General features: G+C 33.3%; 2 protein-coding genes across 2 annotated transcripts; both read left to right on the plus strand.

Moving 5' to 3' along the window:
* Positions 1 to 1,415: 1,415 nt before the first annotated feature.
* LOC127252606 (cationic amino acid transporter 9, chloroplastic) lies at positions 1,416 to 8,768 on the plus strand. The gene is made up of 8 exons (XM_051276850.1): positions 1,416 to 1,676; positions 5,311 to 5,717; positions 5,973 to 6,149; positions 6,255 to 6,479; positions 6,574 to 6,750; positions 6,878 to 7,114; positions 8,093 to 8,182; positions 8,303 to 8,768. The coding sequence occupies exons 1-8, from the start codon at positions 1,454 to 1,456 to the stop codon at positions 8,447 to 8,449; spliced, it is 1,683 nt and encodes a 560-aa protein (XP_051132807.1). The 5' UTR covers positions 1,416 to 1,453; the 3' UTR covers positions 8,450 to 8,768.
* Positions 8,769 to 11,097: 2,329 nt separating this feature from the next.
* On the plus strand, positions 11,098 to 13,111 carry LOC127252655 (uncharacterized). The gene is made up of 3 exons (XM_051276937.1): positions 11,098 to 12,542; positions 12,637 to 12,708; positions 12,795 to 13,111. Exons 1-3 carry the CDS (start codon positions 11,472 to 11,474, stop codon positions 12,798 to 12,800), a joined length of 1,149 nt encoding a protein of 382 aa, XP_051132894.1. The 5' UTR covers positions 11,098 to 11,471; the 3' UTR covers positions 12,801 to 13,111.
* Positions 13,112 to 14,681: the final 1,570 nt, after the last annotated feature.

Here is a 14,681-nt window from a genome sequence, read left to right on the forward strand (position 1 = left end):
TAGATGGTGGAGATGGAGAAGAAGATGGTTGTGGAAGAGGACGGGGAAGAGAAATGGTGAAAACTGTAGAGTATAGGGTGACGGCAGCAGCAAAAATAGCAACGGCTATAATATTGAAAATTTATTTTTTTACGGACTAATTTGTTCCGATTATATGATACCTATAGTTAAGTTAATTAGTATTTTTCTTTATTACGATTAATTGACAATAATTTATAAATATGAAATTATATATGTAATAAAATTATATGTTATATAATATCTAAGATAGAATTAATTAAAATATATTACATATTTTCAATACAAAGTAAATATTTACTTTTAGCACCGTATTTAAAAAATAATAGTATTTTAATTATAATGGACAGTTAAAAAGTAGTGTAATGATATTTTTTTCTCCACTTTAAAGATGTGATGTAAAATAAGGATATTTGTAAAAAAAAATGTGAAGTATTTAATAAAATGTTTACTTTGTAATTCGATATCTCAAAATAGAAATATGTACACTTAGTAGCTGGACAAATGAATTATAAATTTTATAGTATGAGTTTAGAAGAGTGATTGGAATCTGAGTACTTGATTTCACTAGAGATTTTTCAATAATTTATTCTAAATAGGTAATTATGTATTTTATTACTTTTATTTATCTTGCACCAATTTATATTTTTCTTACTATAACAAAAGCAAATTTTACACTAATACTAAAATGATATTTATTTATATAAATTATAAATAACATATCATATTTTTATATATATATTTCTTTTTATATGAATGCAATCTCATCATTATTGTTAAAAAGTTATTTTTTTCACTCTATTAAATTTAAATAAATATTTCTTTTGTTATCACAACTCCAATCCCTACACCACCGTATGCCATTCCTTACGGGACCTTAGGCATCTGTATTTTGTAATGTTTATGGTGTAGTCTAAACGATACCTAAGTGGACGTGGACGCTTTTCTATGCTAGATTCATTGTTGCAAAACACAACCTACAATTCTTGTCATTATTTATATATTACTGTCTCCATTCCAATATACAGTATACTCGGAGTAGTATTTATTATTTTATTTTGATATAATTTTTTTAGATAAGATAATATTTATATTATGTTTACTTGAAATAATTTTATAAGTTATATCTATAAGAATAAACTAGCAAAAATTAAATAGAAATGCAGATAAATTATAGATATTTTGAGTCATAAATTAGAAATTATAACGAATACGTATCCGTCAATTCTGTGAGATTTGATCTCAATAACGCATTAACGCAAAAGAAGACAGATGTTGACTTAACAGGCGCTTCAGTGGACGTTACGCATTGGAGCTTGTACCTTTAGGCATGCATTACTCTATTGGTCTTTACGCTTCATCACTTGTACGCACTCAAAGGTATAAATATCCGTCGACTGCCTCATCGCGCAGGGGATAAGAGGTGCGCTACGCAATGACGTCATCCTCTTCGTCGTCTTTCTTCTCGCGTTTCTGCTCCTCGGCCCTTCGTTCCAGACCACTGTCTCCGCCGGAGGAGACCTCCGTCAGAACGAAGTCAGGCGAAGATCTCGTTCGGCGGTTGGGACCCTTCGATTTGGTTCTACTCGGCATTGGTGCGTCTATTGGTGCTGGCATATTTGTCGTCACCGGAACGGTTGCTCGAGACGCTGGACCTGGTCGGTAATTCTGATTTTTTTGCTGCTGTTTTGGTTTTTGCAAGCATTATGTAGTTTGGTTTATTTCTGCTTTCTCTCTTACTCTTGTATTTTGGTGAGATATGTATGTTCTGGAATCAGCTGAGATTTTAGAATATAGATTATTCTTAAGACAAAAAGGTTATTCATAAATTTTGGAGTGGATAATGGGGAGTTGAATAAGCTATTCTGAAAACTTACTATTGGTAGAACTTAGAAACTGTTGAAGATTCATTATTTGGTGATTAATAATGATTTGGAGTCACAAAAGCCACTTGATCAAAGTTGTAAAGTTTTTGTTGCCATGATAAACACTTGTTTAATCTACATTAGTATTGTTTAATCTACATTAGTATTGGATACTTTGTATTGAAATTATACTCCATGTTGGTAGTTAGTCATAGAACCATTTCTTCTGATGGCTTGGTTGATTGCCTTATTGTGCCATTTCAGATTTTATATTTTTGGCAGCTGCAAGTCTGCACATATGTAATAAAACCAATTTCAACACACACACACACACACACACACACATAGTTTGTATATTTATTTTTTTTCATTATTTACAATTTAGCTACCAATTAATTTTGTATTAAAGGAGTTAGTCCCTGCAATGTGACACCTACCATTTCAAGGCTAGAGAAGGGAATTAATGAGGAGCACTGTATTAATGTTGGATTGGTAGAATAACTTTGATGGGTAGCTTTGCTCTTTAGTTGCCATGTTTGCTAATTTGATTGATTTTGATAAAGGTAATGTTATTGGCTAAGGTTTGGTTTGGTTTTGCATGATTTTTTCAGTATGCTCACCTTATTTTGCCTTCGTTCTTCACCAGCAGCGTTCACATTTTCTTCCTCTTTTATGGCCTTATCTGGCTGGCCTTCGCTGCAACCCCCTTTTTCCTTTTTTTTTCTTTACCTTTGTTCCGCCACCTACTTTTGTTTCTTGCTTCCTTGTCTATTATCATTTCTTATTCCTGTTATCCTGTCTCTTGTTTAAGTTATTTTGCATCTTTTTGGGATTTTCATATCGATATCAATTTTCAACTAGCCTTATAAGTAAGCAATAACTGTATCTATATCTTTTTTTATAACGAGCAATGACTATATCTATTAAGCACATGTAAAGTATTTCATGTACTACTTCACTTACGGAATATTAATTCGTGATTCTATTTATAACTTGGGAATAAATCTCATTATTATCAGTCTCAAGTCCTTATGAGAATTGTAAACATTTTTTCTATTCTCAATGATCATGAAATTACATAACACAACAAATAAATATATAGAGCCTAAACTAATACTTCCTTCAAGATGGAGCGTATAACCGTATAAGTCGTACGATCCAAACTTGTTACATATAAACTCTGATTTAGTACTTCTAAGGGCTTTAGTTAATATGTCTGCAAATTGATTATTTGAAGGCGCATAATACATCCAGATAATACATACTCTCATATGAAGTGACAAATCTATTTATATGCTTTGTTTGTTCATGTAACACTGAATTTGAGATGATGTGCAATGCTGCTTGATTCTCACGCCACAGCTTCATTTGCGTCACCTCTTAGAACTTGAGTTCACAAATTAATTGTGTAATCTAGATAAGCTCACATGTAGCTAAGACCATGACATGATATTTGGCTTCCACGCTACTTCACCAGAACATCCAAGCACATCTTATTTGTTACTTTGTAAATCTGTATTCTATTATCATGATTATGAAAAGACCTAACACAACAAATAAATATACCTCACTTAAATGGTCCTAAACTAATCATAAGTAAATGGGCCTGATCTACCAAGAATCATTGGGCAACGACTTTCCTTTATATCACGATTCTATTATTCTTGTTTTTTTTGTTTTTTTTTTTTTTTTTTTGTTTTCACAAATATCCTTTTTATATCCCATCTTCTTGACTTTTTTGGTGTTTGACCTATATATCCAAAACCTTTTCTATTGGTTGGTGAGTCTAATTAAAACAAAATTTCATATATATACATAATTTTCATTTCGGCCAATAATTTATTTCTTACCGTTATCAATTCACTTGATCTCATGATATTTGTTGTTTTTCATTATATAAAGAATTTAATCGTGTTAAAGAGGCATCTTTGGTAATTATCTCCTTTCTTTGACTTTTTTATTTTAGCGACGGAAGTTATAGATTTTCAATATATTCTTTTCTTTCGAGTATGTAATAGGAAACAACTTATTCAGGGACTCTTTAGAGATTTGAATCCCTATGACTTTTAGTTTATTAAGGTTATGTTTGCGATGCATTTTTTTCAATTTCTTTACTATGCAACCTCACATTCCCCTATAAAAACATAACAATTTTCCTTATAAAAATCACAACTAACAATTATTTCACCCAGAAAAAAAAAGGCACAAAACCAAAACCAGACACAAAGTAAGCACAATCTAAAGGCCCAACCTTCAATATTTATATTAAATATATGAAGTGTAGTAAAATAGCCACTGTTATAAGTAAATGTCAACTATATGTGCGTCATTTACCAACCAAATAAGTGGCAACATAAGTAGCATCATTAAATTCAGTTCCTTGTCTCCTTGCTTTTCTTTTAAACGATAAAAAATCCAAATATTTGTGTACATAGCATTACAAATACAAACTCACATGCATGTACTTGATAAATAAATATGTAAAAATGTTTCATTATTTGGCACCTTGGCAGCGGTCAAGGAAATTTTCCATACTAAGGAGCGTTGTATCAACATGGCATCTTAAAAAATATATTGTTTGAAACTTCTAATAGCAATATTTGTTTCATGATTAATTGGTTTTTCCTTTTAGTGAGGCTTCTTATAGCTTCATGAGGTGACTGAGACATGAATATGTAATTAGTGGCCTTCTATATTGCATTTGTGACAACTTTCATGTACTTTCTCTATAGCCATTATACCTTTGGGGCTTTTATGCTTTCAACTTTATGTCATAGCTAATGTTGCGATGTTTAGGCGCTAACGTGCCATAATTATGTTGACAATTTTTTTATTGGACCACCACCATGTCCAAGTTGGGAAGATTGAATAATGTTCTCCATAGGGAAATGAAATCGAGCTGGTTGGCCTGAATTCATGGTGTCGAGTGATAATTCATTATTGTGCCCGGCAAGTAAGGAAACAGGCTATAAGTTCAAAAAATCCTTTATATCCCTTTTCTCAATGCACAGAAATAGGAAAAAACTTCCCAACATATCGCTACTGGTCATAAAGACACTAACTAGGCTCATTGATTTTAAACATGGTGAAGTTATAGTATGTGGCTATTATGAGTTCGCAAATGATGCCATTTGTATATGGCCTTAGCAGTACGATCATCTTTAGGTGATCGTAATCTTCTTTTATATGTTTCCACAGTTAAAGATGGTTTTAATAATTCAATGATAAGATATTTCATCTTCAGTCTATATATGTTGGAAGAATATCCTAACTTTGATGCGATCTTGACTTTTGTTCTATTGTTTGCTTTTACAATGGTTTCTCTGAGGACCTTGGTGTGGAAGTTGGTTACCTTGTTTGAACTCTGTAAAACTATCCGATTATCTTATGCTCTGCATATAACTCCTCTTTTACTTTCACATTGCAGGAGTGACCATTAGTTTCATCATATCTGGAGTAGCTTCTATGCTCAATGCACTCTGTTATGCTGAACTAGCAACTCGCTTTCCAGCTGTTGTGGGAGGAGCATACCTTTATACATACTCAGCTTTCAATGAGATAACTGCTTTTCTTGTTTTCACTCAATTGATGCTTGACTATCATATTGCTGCTGCTAGCATAGCTCGTAGCCTTTCGAATTATGTAGTTTCTGTACTTGAGTTGATTCCCTTCCTCAAGGGCAACATACCAAGTTGGTTTGGGTATGGTGATGAAGTTCTCGAAACTTTTTCTTTTAATATTCTAGCTCCTATTCTCTTAGTGCTTTTGACTGTAGTCCTTTGTTGGGGAGTTGGAGAGTCTGCAATACTCAATTCAATTATGACAGTAACAAAGGTACTATCAGACGCTATATAGTATTTACTTTCATTTCTGAATGCTTGCTAAAAGGGAAAATCCGAAGTGAATGATATAAAGCTTTCATAATACTGATATACCAACAGAGCACTATATATTATGTAAATGGAAATTGTTTAATTTCATTGTTTTAGATAATTATGAACATATATTGAATGTTTCTGAAATGTACCATAAATTTCATACTTTGTAAGCAGTATTTAAGGATTTCATTGAACAAGATGCTGTCTGCAGGTGGCCATTGTGGTGGTGGTTGTAATTGTTGGGGCATTTGAGGTTGATACCTCCAATTGGACTCCGTTTGCTCCAAATGGTCTCAAGTCGATATTGACTGGAGCAACCGTGGTCTTCTTCTCATATGTTGGATTTGATGCGGTTGCTAACTCTGCTGAAGAGTCGAAGAGACCACAAGTGCGTATTACACATAGATTCATTCACCTACATTTGCCCGCATTTGGTTTATAAGGCTGTCCACCTTTCTGGTAAATTTCTTACTTTCTGAATTTGACTTTTCAGAGGGACTTGCCGATTGGAATAGTTGGTAGCCTCATTGTCTGCATTGTGTTGTACGTTGGGGTCTGCTTAGTAATTACTGGAATGGTTCCATACCAATATCTCGGGGAAGATGCTCCATTATCAGATGCTTTCACTGCCAAGGGCTTGAAATTTGTATCTGTATTAATAAGCATTGGTGCTATTGCTGGACTAACTACAACACTTTTAGTTGGGCTTTACGTTCAGGTTTCTTGCATTTATTTCTAAATTTCTGACAAGTGACTAAAGTGGCTCTTGTGTGGTTGATAGTTGATTTTTTATTTTTAATTATTGTTGACAGTCAAGGCTATATCTTGGACTTGGAAGAGATGGCTTGCTTCCGGGTATATTTTCCAAAGTGCACCCCACACGACATACACCAGTTCACTCACAAGTGTGGGTTGGTCTCGTTGCCATAATCTTGTCTGGACTTTTTAATGTGGAAGTTCTCTCACACATACTATCTGTTGGAAGCTTGGTATGTTCTAGCTCTGCCGTATGAAAGTTAAATGCGGATTTAAAGACTCACTGTTATGACGCATTCCTATTGTTTTCTACTCGGGAAGTGCTTTTTGAGAGTTTGATGCTGACGAAATATGTTTCAGACTGGGTACTCAGTTGTGTCTGCATGTGTGATCACCCTTCGCTGGAATGATAAGGCTTCGAATCAGGCTTCTACCGAGAGGATCTCAAAAAGGAGAGAAGGCATCGTTTGCCTTGTCGGCATTGCCTGTTGCGGTTTTGCTGCTGGGGTCTTCTACCGTTTCGATGCTTTGTTTGTGTTCCCAGTATTAGCTACTGCTATCGCAATATTTTGTGCAGCTGCTGTTTATCTGCGGCAGGTAAGTTTAATCCAATTTTACTTGCATATTGACATGATTCAGAAAAAGTATTATCGCCTCTATGATTCACATCAATGACATAGAGGTCCAAACACTTCTAGACCAAATGCTACAACTACATAATCATTGACAAATCATGTGTTAAATGATAGTATTTGTTTCAATTTTCCGATATATCCTTTTGATATATGTTATTGGTCACAAGTTCACCCAACATACCTACTCGACCATACTACATATCCTTTTGATATAGTATGTACATTACAGATAGTATTTGTTTCAGTTTTCTTATTATGTCTTTCATTAATTAGAATTATGTGTAGAAAGAACGAAAATATTAACTACGGATGTTTAAAATACATACATGTTCTGCACATGATTTGATTAATAGAAAGCCAAGAGCCCAGAAGTACGAAAAATAACTGTGACTTATTGTGCATTGAAGGATTATTTTGCAACCCTTTTTAATTAAAGGGACACAAATTACAGATATGAAATTAGGAAAATATCACTAGATCGCCACATTTTATCATTGCTCTGATGGCACCAGCTTTTTGTCGCCCAATATATTGATTATTGAATACACATTTGCACATTGAAACACAAGTTCCATGTCATATGCTTCATGCCCGGATTAATCGAAGTTTAGCAAAAATGTTTCTTGAATCTTTGTATTGTATAACTACTATTATTGTTAATCAATTGAGTTACTTTGGAAAGTTTGGCTCATTTAGGCTTGAACTTTGCTAAACTAATTTTACCACGTTGAGCAAATGATTAGTTTATCGAGTCTAGTTAGAGATAAATTTTAGACAGTTTACTTAATCGAATAAGCTCAAGCCTAATTCATTCTAAGGCTCAATTATAGTTCAAAAACTCTTACAATCAATTTGGTTCAGCTTGATTTGATTCAAAGCTACAATAACCGAGATTTATACATATATGCAGTTTTTAACTTAGCTCTTTGAGTTTCTGCAGGTTTATGTGGTTCCACGCAATTTCTCCTGCCCCGGAGTTCCCATTATTCCCTGCCTTAGCATTTTCATCAACATTTTCTTATTCGCTCAGGTACTAACTACTAATTATCTACAACTCGACTTATGGCCGGGAAATGCTGGTGGAAAGACAGTAGAATAAATCAGTACTCTCATATGACATTATAACACTAACGTCATTCCATACCTGCAGTTGCACTATGAAGCCTGGGTGAGATTTGTAGTACTCAGCATAGTTGCAGTAGCTATCTATGCTTTTTACGGGCAGTATCACGCCGATCCATTGAATTCAAATTCGACCGTTGTTTACCACCGGGCGCCCGGCGAAGATGCTCCGTAGTCCCCACAATTTCATGTATGTAATGTATCTTGTTGTGCTGCTCTCTCTATCTCTCTCTCTCTATATATATATATATTTACTTCTTTATTTAGAAAAATCCTGATGCAGTTTCATCTGTGGTAAATTTGTGTTGAGCATGGAATCAAAAGTAGTTTCTTCTCCAGGCTCTTGTGAACTAATGGTTATATGTATATATTTGAGTTATATGCATATATATATATATATGTCATATGTGTGTGTCTATATACTGTATCTGTCATGTGACAAACACCTTGTGTATTTTTCTTGGCCCGATATTTGATTGACTAATTAATGCCAACTTGTAATGCTTTGTTTTGTTACTTTTTTTTAATAGAACAAACTTTTTAATAGAACAAATGTAACTCTCAGTTTGGATAGGTTGTTAAATTTTGAAAAAATTTAGTAGGGTTTGTTTGTCTAGTGTTTTGGTTTGGAGTATTATACAGGAATTGTGTCTTTAGGTTTGAATATTAACTTTTTGTAAAATGATGTACATATTATATGCTTATGTATTTTTAAAAAGTTACAATAGTAGCAAGTGTTTAACATCAATATATATGTATTTTTGAAAAGTTACAATAGTAGCAAGTGTTTAACATCAATATATATGTTTGATGATCCTTTCCGTGATAACCTAATGGTTTGGGGATAAACTTGTGACTGTGAGATCATGGATTTATATTTCGACGTTTCTAGGTCTTGTCTGTCAAACACAATTTGCCTTAAGTTCGGCCGTAGATTATCCAGCGGATTTTCATGTTATTAAATATATATATATATATATATATAATGTGTTTGATGAGATCACGGTAACGTGAAGTGATTTAAACTTTGAACATCTCTAAGTTTTTGCTAGTGGTTCCAAATTTTCATGTTATTAGATATGTGTATATATGTATATGACATAAATTATATAAATATAACACTTTAAATAAAAAAATAAAGATTTGAGTATTTATTTAATAATAAATATATAAAAAAGAAATCACATAAAATCATTACATGTGAGTACAAAAAATAAAAAAAATTGACTTAAAAGTTAAAATTTGGGATCGCAACGCCGGACAAGTGCAATCTTAATGAAGTTTGCTAAAAATTTGAAGTAAAACAAACTTTTAATATTGTATCCATAGAAATGAAGATATACAAATTAAGAAAATTTGTTTGTATTTTTTATTTTAATTTTCTAATATACTTAGTTGTGTAGTTGTTATTTTACTTATTTATAATATAGGTAAGAACATAATATTATTATTTTTTAACATGAAATATTCGAATATATTGATAAATCTCAAGACAAAAAAATATACAAGCCCGATTATGGGAAATACAATCCACTATAATTTTTACCATAGTCCTAAAATAAATATGATTTATTTCATTTTATATAATACGTGTATAAATTCATTTAGATTAACTTTCCACAATATACAGTGGAACTTTACATAGTATTATGTACAATATACTCTATAATAGTATTAGTAGTTCACTGAGTGCAGTGCATGTATTTTCTCATGCTCCCTCTTTAATAATCTATTAATTTTTTTTATTAAAGTATCATTTTACTTTTTTATTAACTGTACTATCTAATAACATTACAAATATTATTCTAATTTAAAATATATTATACAAATGTCATTACCAAGATTATTTTAGTCTTTTTAATTTTATTTCTATTACATCCAATATATATTAATATTTCTAAAACTCGTTACAAAAACCGAATGGCTAGATAGATATGAGATAGAGGGAGTATAAGATATACTGATATTTTGAGTCCCGTAAAGAATGACATAGTGGTGTGAGATGGACTTATAACGGTGAGATCCCCGACACCTCTAGGTCACTTGTCACGTGACTTGCCTATCGGGATTAGTTCGATCGAAATAAATATTATATAAATATGTGTATATGATATTTTGATATAATATTAGGAAACAAATAAGTATTTAAAAAAAATTTGTTTGGTATAATCATTGGAATCAGATAAAACTTTTTAAAATTATATGATTTGTTTGTCCATTAATTTTTTTAATATTTTAATCTAAAGTATTATTTTTTTATATTATAAATATAATTTCTTATATTTTATATATATCAAAAAAATTCATATCAAAACACCAAACAAACAAACAAAATTTTAAATATAGTAGAGAAATAAATTATAATATTTTATAAGATAAAATAAAAATTATATAAATAATATAAAAAAAAAATGTATGATATAATAATTTTTTTTTAAAATAAATGTATTAAATTATATTTTCGTTTTCAGAAAAAACCAAAAGAATTTTGCAATTTTTAAGAGTGTGTTTCTTTTAATGAGTTTGAAAAAAATTTTGTTTAAATTTATATAAAAATAATATTTAATGTAATATTTTGTAAAAAAAAAAAAAAAAATACACACTCCAAGTTTTACTATTTGAAAAACTACAATAAAAGAAACGGACCCACCCTAAATTCTAAAGATAAATTAATGTAAATCACATGATTATACCCTAGGCAGGCCCATTCCTAAGGGTAAGAAAGTAATTCGACGTTTAAATCCTCCTCCAAGTTCAAGACTCGGTCATATAATAAAAATAATACTATTATTATTATTAAAAGAATAAAATTACAATACATAAAATAATAAATATAGTGGAAGTATTTTTAACAGGTTTCTCTCCGCCTTCACCACCACAGCAGCCTTCCATTCCATTCTTCCTTCCATCCATCCATTGTTCTTCTCTGCAACCTTGTTTGCTCTCAAATCACTGTTTCTCTCTGCACGATCGAGAATTCCTTTCTTCTTGCAGGTTTCTCGTGATTGATATTCTCTTCAGAAGTCATTGGAACGAGTGGTGGAGAGTCGCAGTTTCGTTTGAATGAATTGGCTCCCTGTGATTTGATTTGTCCGCCGATCGCCCATAGGATAGTGATTTCTTTTCGCTTGTGGTTTGGATTTTTAGCTTAGTTTGGCTCGATTCTGTCGTGCGCCGTTTTGGAGTCCGTTGGTGATATGGCGTCTACTGTTCCGGCGAAATCTCAGCCGCTGCACAATTTTACGCTGCCGCATCTGAAATGGAATAAGGATGGGCACTCCAGCGGGCACAACCACCGCCGCCGATCCGTAAAATCGCCGTCGCGGAGATCGAATCCGTCCTCCTCCGCATCTCCTGTCCGACAGTCGCCGTTGCGCGATTCCGTTGCGGCTACGCCGCCTCGGTATCACTCTCCTTTGCGTGACTCTGCGGCGTCGTCTCCTCCGCGTGAATCTCCTGTTCACGGGAATTACCTGGGGAAGCAAACGCTAACTGTTGGTGAATCATCCAAATCGGACGGTGTTCGCGGAGGAGCGAAGCATCACTTTCCTGTATTCAAGGATAACACTGCGCGACATTTTTCCGGCCGTGATTTCGCGTCGGAATCGGAGGATTCCGCGAGAAGTAGAGGCGCCCCCTTCATCGAGCACCGGAGAAGCAATCCGAAGAACTCGGCGTTGGACGCTACAAAAATTGGAGTTTATGCAACAAACTCCGAGCGAGCGGCCCAGAAATTCGAAACAAAATCGAAGACAAAAGGCGCCGCCGCGGATGCAGTAAAGAGATCGAAAATCCTAATTAAGATCCCTTGCAAAACCACCAAAACAGAGGAGGAAAATTCGCCGGAAGAACCACCTAAGGTCAGGGGCGGCAGCGGCGGCAACAACCACGAAGATTGTGAAACTGACGAACTTCAGGAAGAGGCAAAGATTAACAACACCGCCACCGATGAAGAAATCAAAACATGGAATTTGAGGCCTCGGAAGCCGATACGTAAATCGCTGAACATGAGTACGAGTTCAATGAAAAACAACGGATCGTCGATCTCCGAGAAGAACAAAAATCAGTCACCGCTGAGGAATCTGCACAAAAGATCTGCTGAAAACGGCGGCGCCGCCGCCGCCGGCGAGAAGAAGGAGAAGCGGAAACTGAGCATCTCCATTGCCCTATCAAAAGAAGAAATCGAGGAGGATATCTTCGCCCTAACTGGATTAAAGCCGGCGAGGAGGCCAAAGAAGAGACCAAAGAACATACAGAGACAAGTCGATGTAAGCCGAGATCCGATCTATTTCTAGGGCTCAATTCTATGTTTCCTCCCGCGATTGATTTCTCATCAGATTCAATTGATTTTTCGATCTGCAGTGCGTATTTCCCGGTGCGTGGCTTCAAGGAATTACTGCCGATTCGTACAAGGTATCCGAAAGTTCCCTGAAGGTATGAATCTTGTTCTTCACGTTTGGGGGTTCGAGGTTTTGTGCCTTCTGGTTACTGATGCAGATCTGCTATGATTCTGTTTACAGGGTTAGGTTATAGACACAACCAATGTGTTTCAAGGGTTTTTTTTCATGGTTTTCATTGGCGATGACATCTGAAGGTACAATCTGCAGTGACATGGAGGAGATGAGGTGTGGTGTTCTTAGAATTTAGTTTTTGCCGGTTTGTCAGGTATGTCTGATTCTGATTCCCCAAATAATCCATGGATGAAGTGAAGTGATAGTGATGGTTCTTTTATTTATCAGTAGATGCAGCTGTAAATATGGGTTTCTTGAATTTGAACAATTTTCTGTCCTTAATTATTATCATTTTGGTTTTTGGATCTTAACTCTTTTCATTTTTACATGTTATTTCTCTGTTTTTTTGTTCTATGGATCCATGACAGTTTGTGAGTGTTATAATCTGAAATAGCCAATCTTTTGTTATGAGTTTTGTGTCTAATAGCAAACACTAAAATGCATAAATTGTAGCAAAAACCATAGGGGAATAGAACCAAGTAGAGAGACATATATTTGAGAATGTTTATGAGTTTATCTATTAATGGGTTGATGAACGAGAGTGGAGAGGGTTTTCTTGATTAGGTTTCTTGGGAGATATACTTTCTCAATTTGTTCTTGTTTATGTTTTTTTCCAATGGCCAATGGGGCCTATGTAGAAGCTTTCTGTCTATTCTTGATTTCATAAATGGTTGGAGTGTGTGTGTGTTTGTGGTGAGGAGAAAGGGAAAAGGGTTTGAGGGGGTGATTGAAAGAAAGAAAAATAAATAAATAAATAAAAATGAGTTGGTTTGACAAATTGGATGTGGTATGGTGTCAAAGATTGGTATTGAAATGATGGACTAAGGTGCTAATGTCAGCCCTCTTATTATTATTTTTATTTTTATTATTATTATTATTCCCAAATCTGAGAAATGAATGATTGGGATTAGAAGTGGGATTAGTAACTAAACTGCTGCCTCTGTTGATGGTTGTTTAGAACAATTAAAATAGTAGGAAAAGTTATGGAATTTTTAGTATTGTTGTTGTTAGTAGTAGTTTTAATCAAGAATATTAATAACGTTGGATCTTATTTTTAAAAATTGTTGAATTTTGTATTCTAGGGAGGAGTTGGAATTGGATGTCATGTGATGTGGTATTGGGTTTGGAATATTTTTTGCGGAATGGGTTTTAGATATATTCCTAAATCCATTACTTTTTTCCATCCTCCATATAACAAATAAATACAAGCATATGCATATGGGCTTTAATACTTTTTTTATATATATATATAAATAACGTGATTGCCATTCTAGGTAAACTTAGGCTGAACAAATTTTACGATTTTACAGTCACAAGTTAATCATATATCATAAGGTCATATTTTATGGAAGCAATGTTAACTTGTACCAAGGATAACACATCTTATTGGATCAACAAGTTAATCGCATATAACTAGATCATTTTTTACAAGACCATCTATGGTTATTATTATTATTATTTTTAATTATTGTTACATAGTTTGCATTATTATCAGCATTTTAACTTGTTCCAAGGAAGGATAAAAAATCTTCTCGGATCAATGTTATGTTTTGCCTTCTAAAATCGTGGTATGATGGTTTTGTTGCGGGTGATCATTTGATCAAACAATTTATGGTATCGAGAATTGTGTTGGTATTTTTTTTTATATACAGTATAAAATATGTGTTGATTTGTTTTAACAAAACAAACGAACCATTCAAATTTAATTTAAACATAAATCATTTTTGTCCAAACTGGAAAGGGAACACACCCAAAATTTTGGTTTATCATAGATAAAGGTTTTTGTAAATAATAAGTAAATAAATATTTAATGTAATTTTTTATAAGAAAAGTATGATATACTGTACAACATTTTTATAAAATATTATTAATAAATATTACTCTCTTGTCCCGATT

This window comes from Andrographis paniculata, unplaced genomic scaffold (assembly GCF_009805555.1).
Source record: "Andrographis paniculata isolate CXL003 unplaced genomic scaffold, ASM980555v1 Contig46END, whole genome shotgun sequence".
Lineage (NCBI taxonomy): Eukaryota > Viridiplantae > Streptophyta > Magnoliopsida > Lamiales > Acanthaceae > Andrographis > Andrographis paniculata.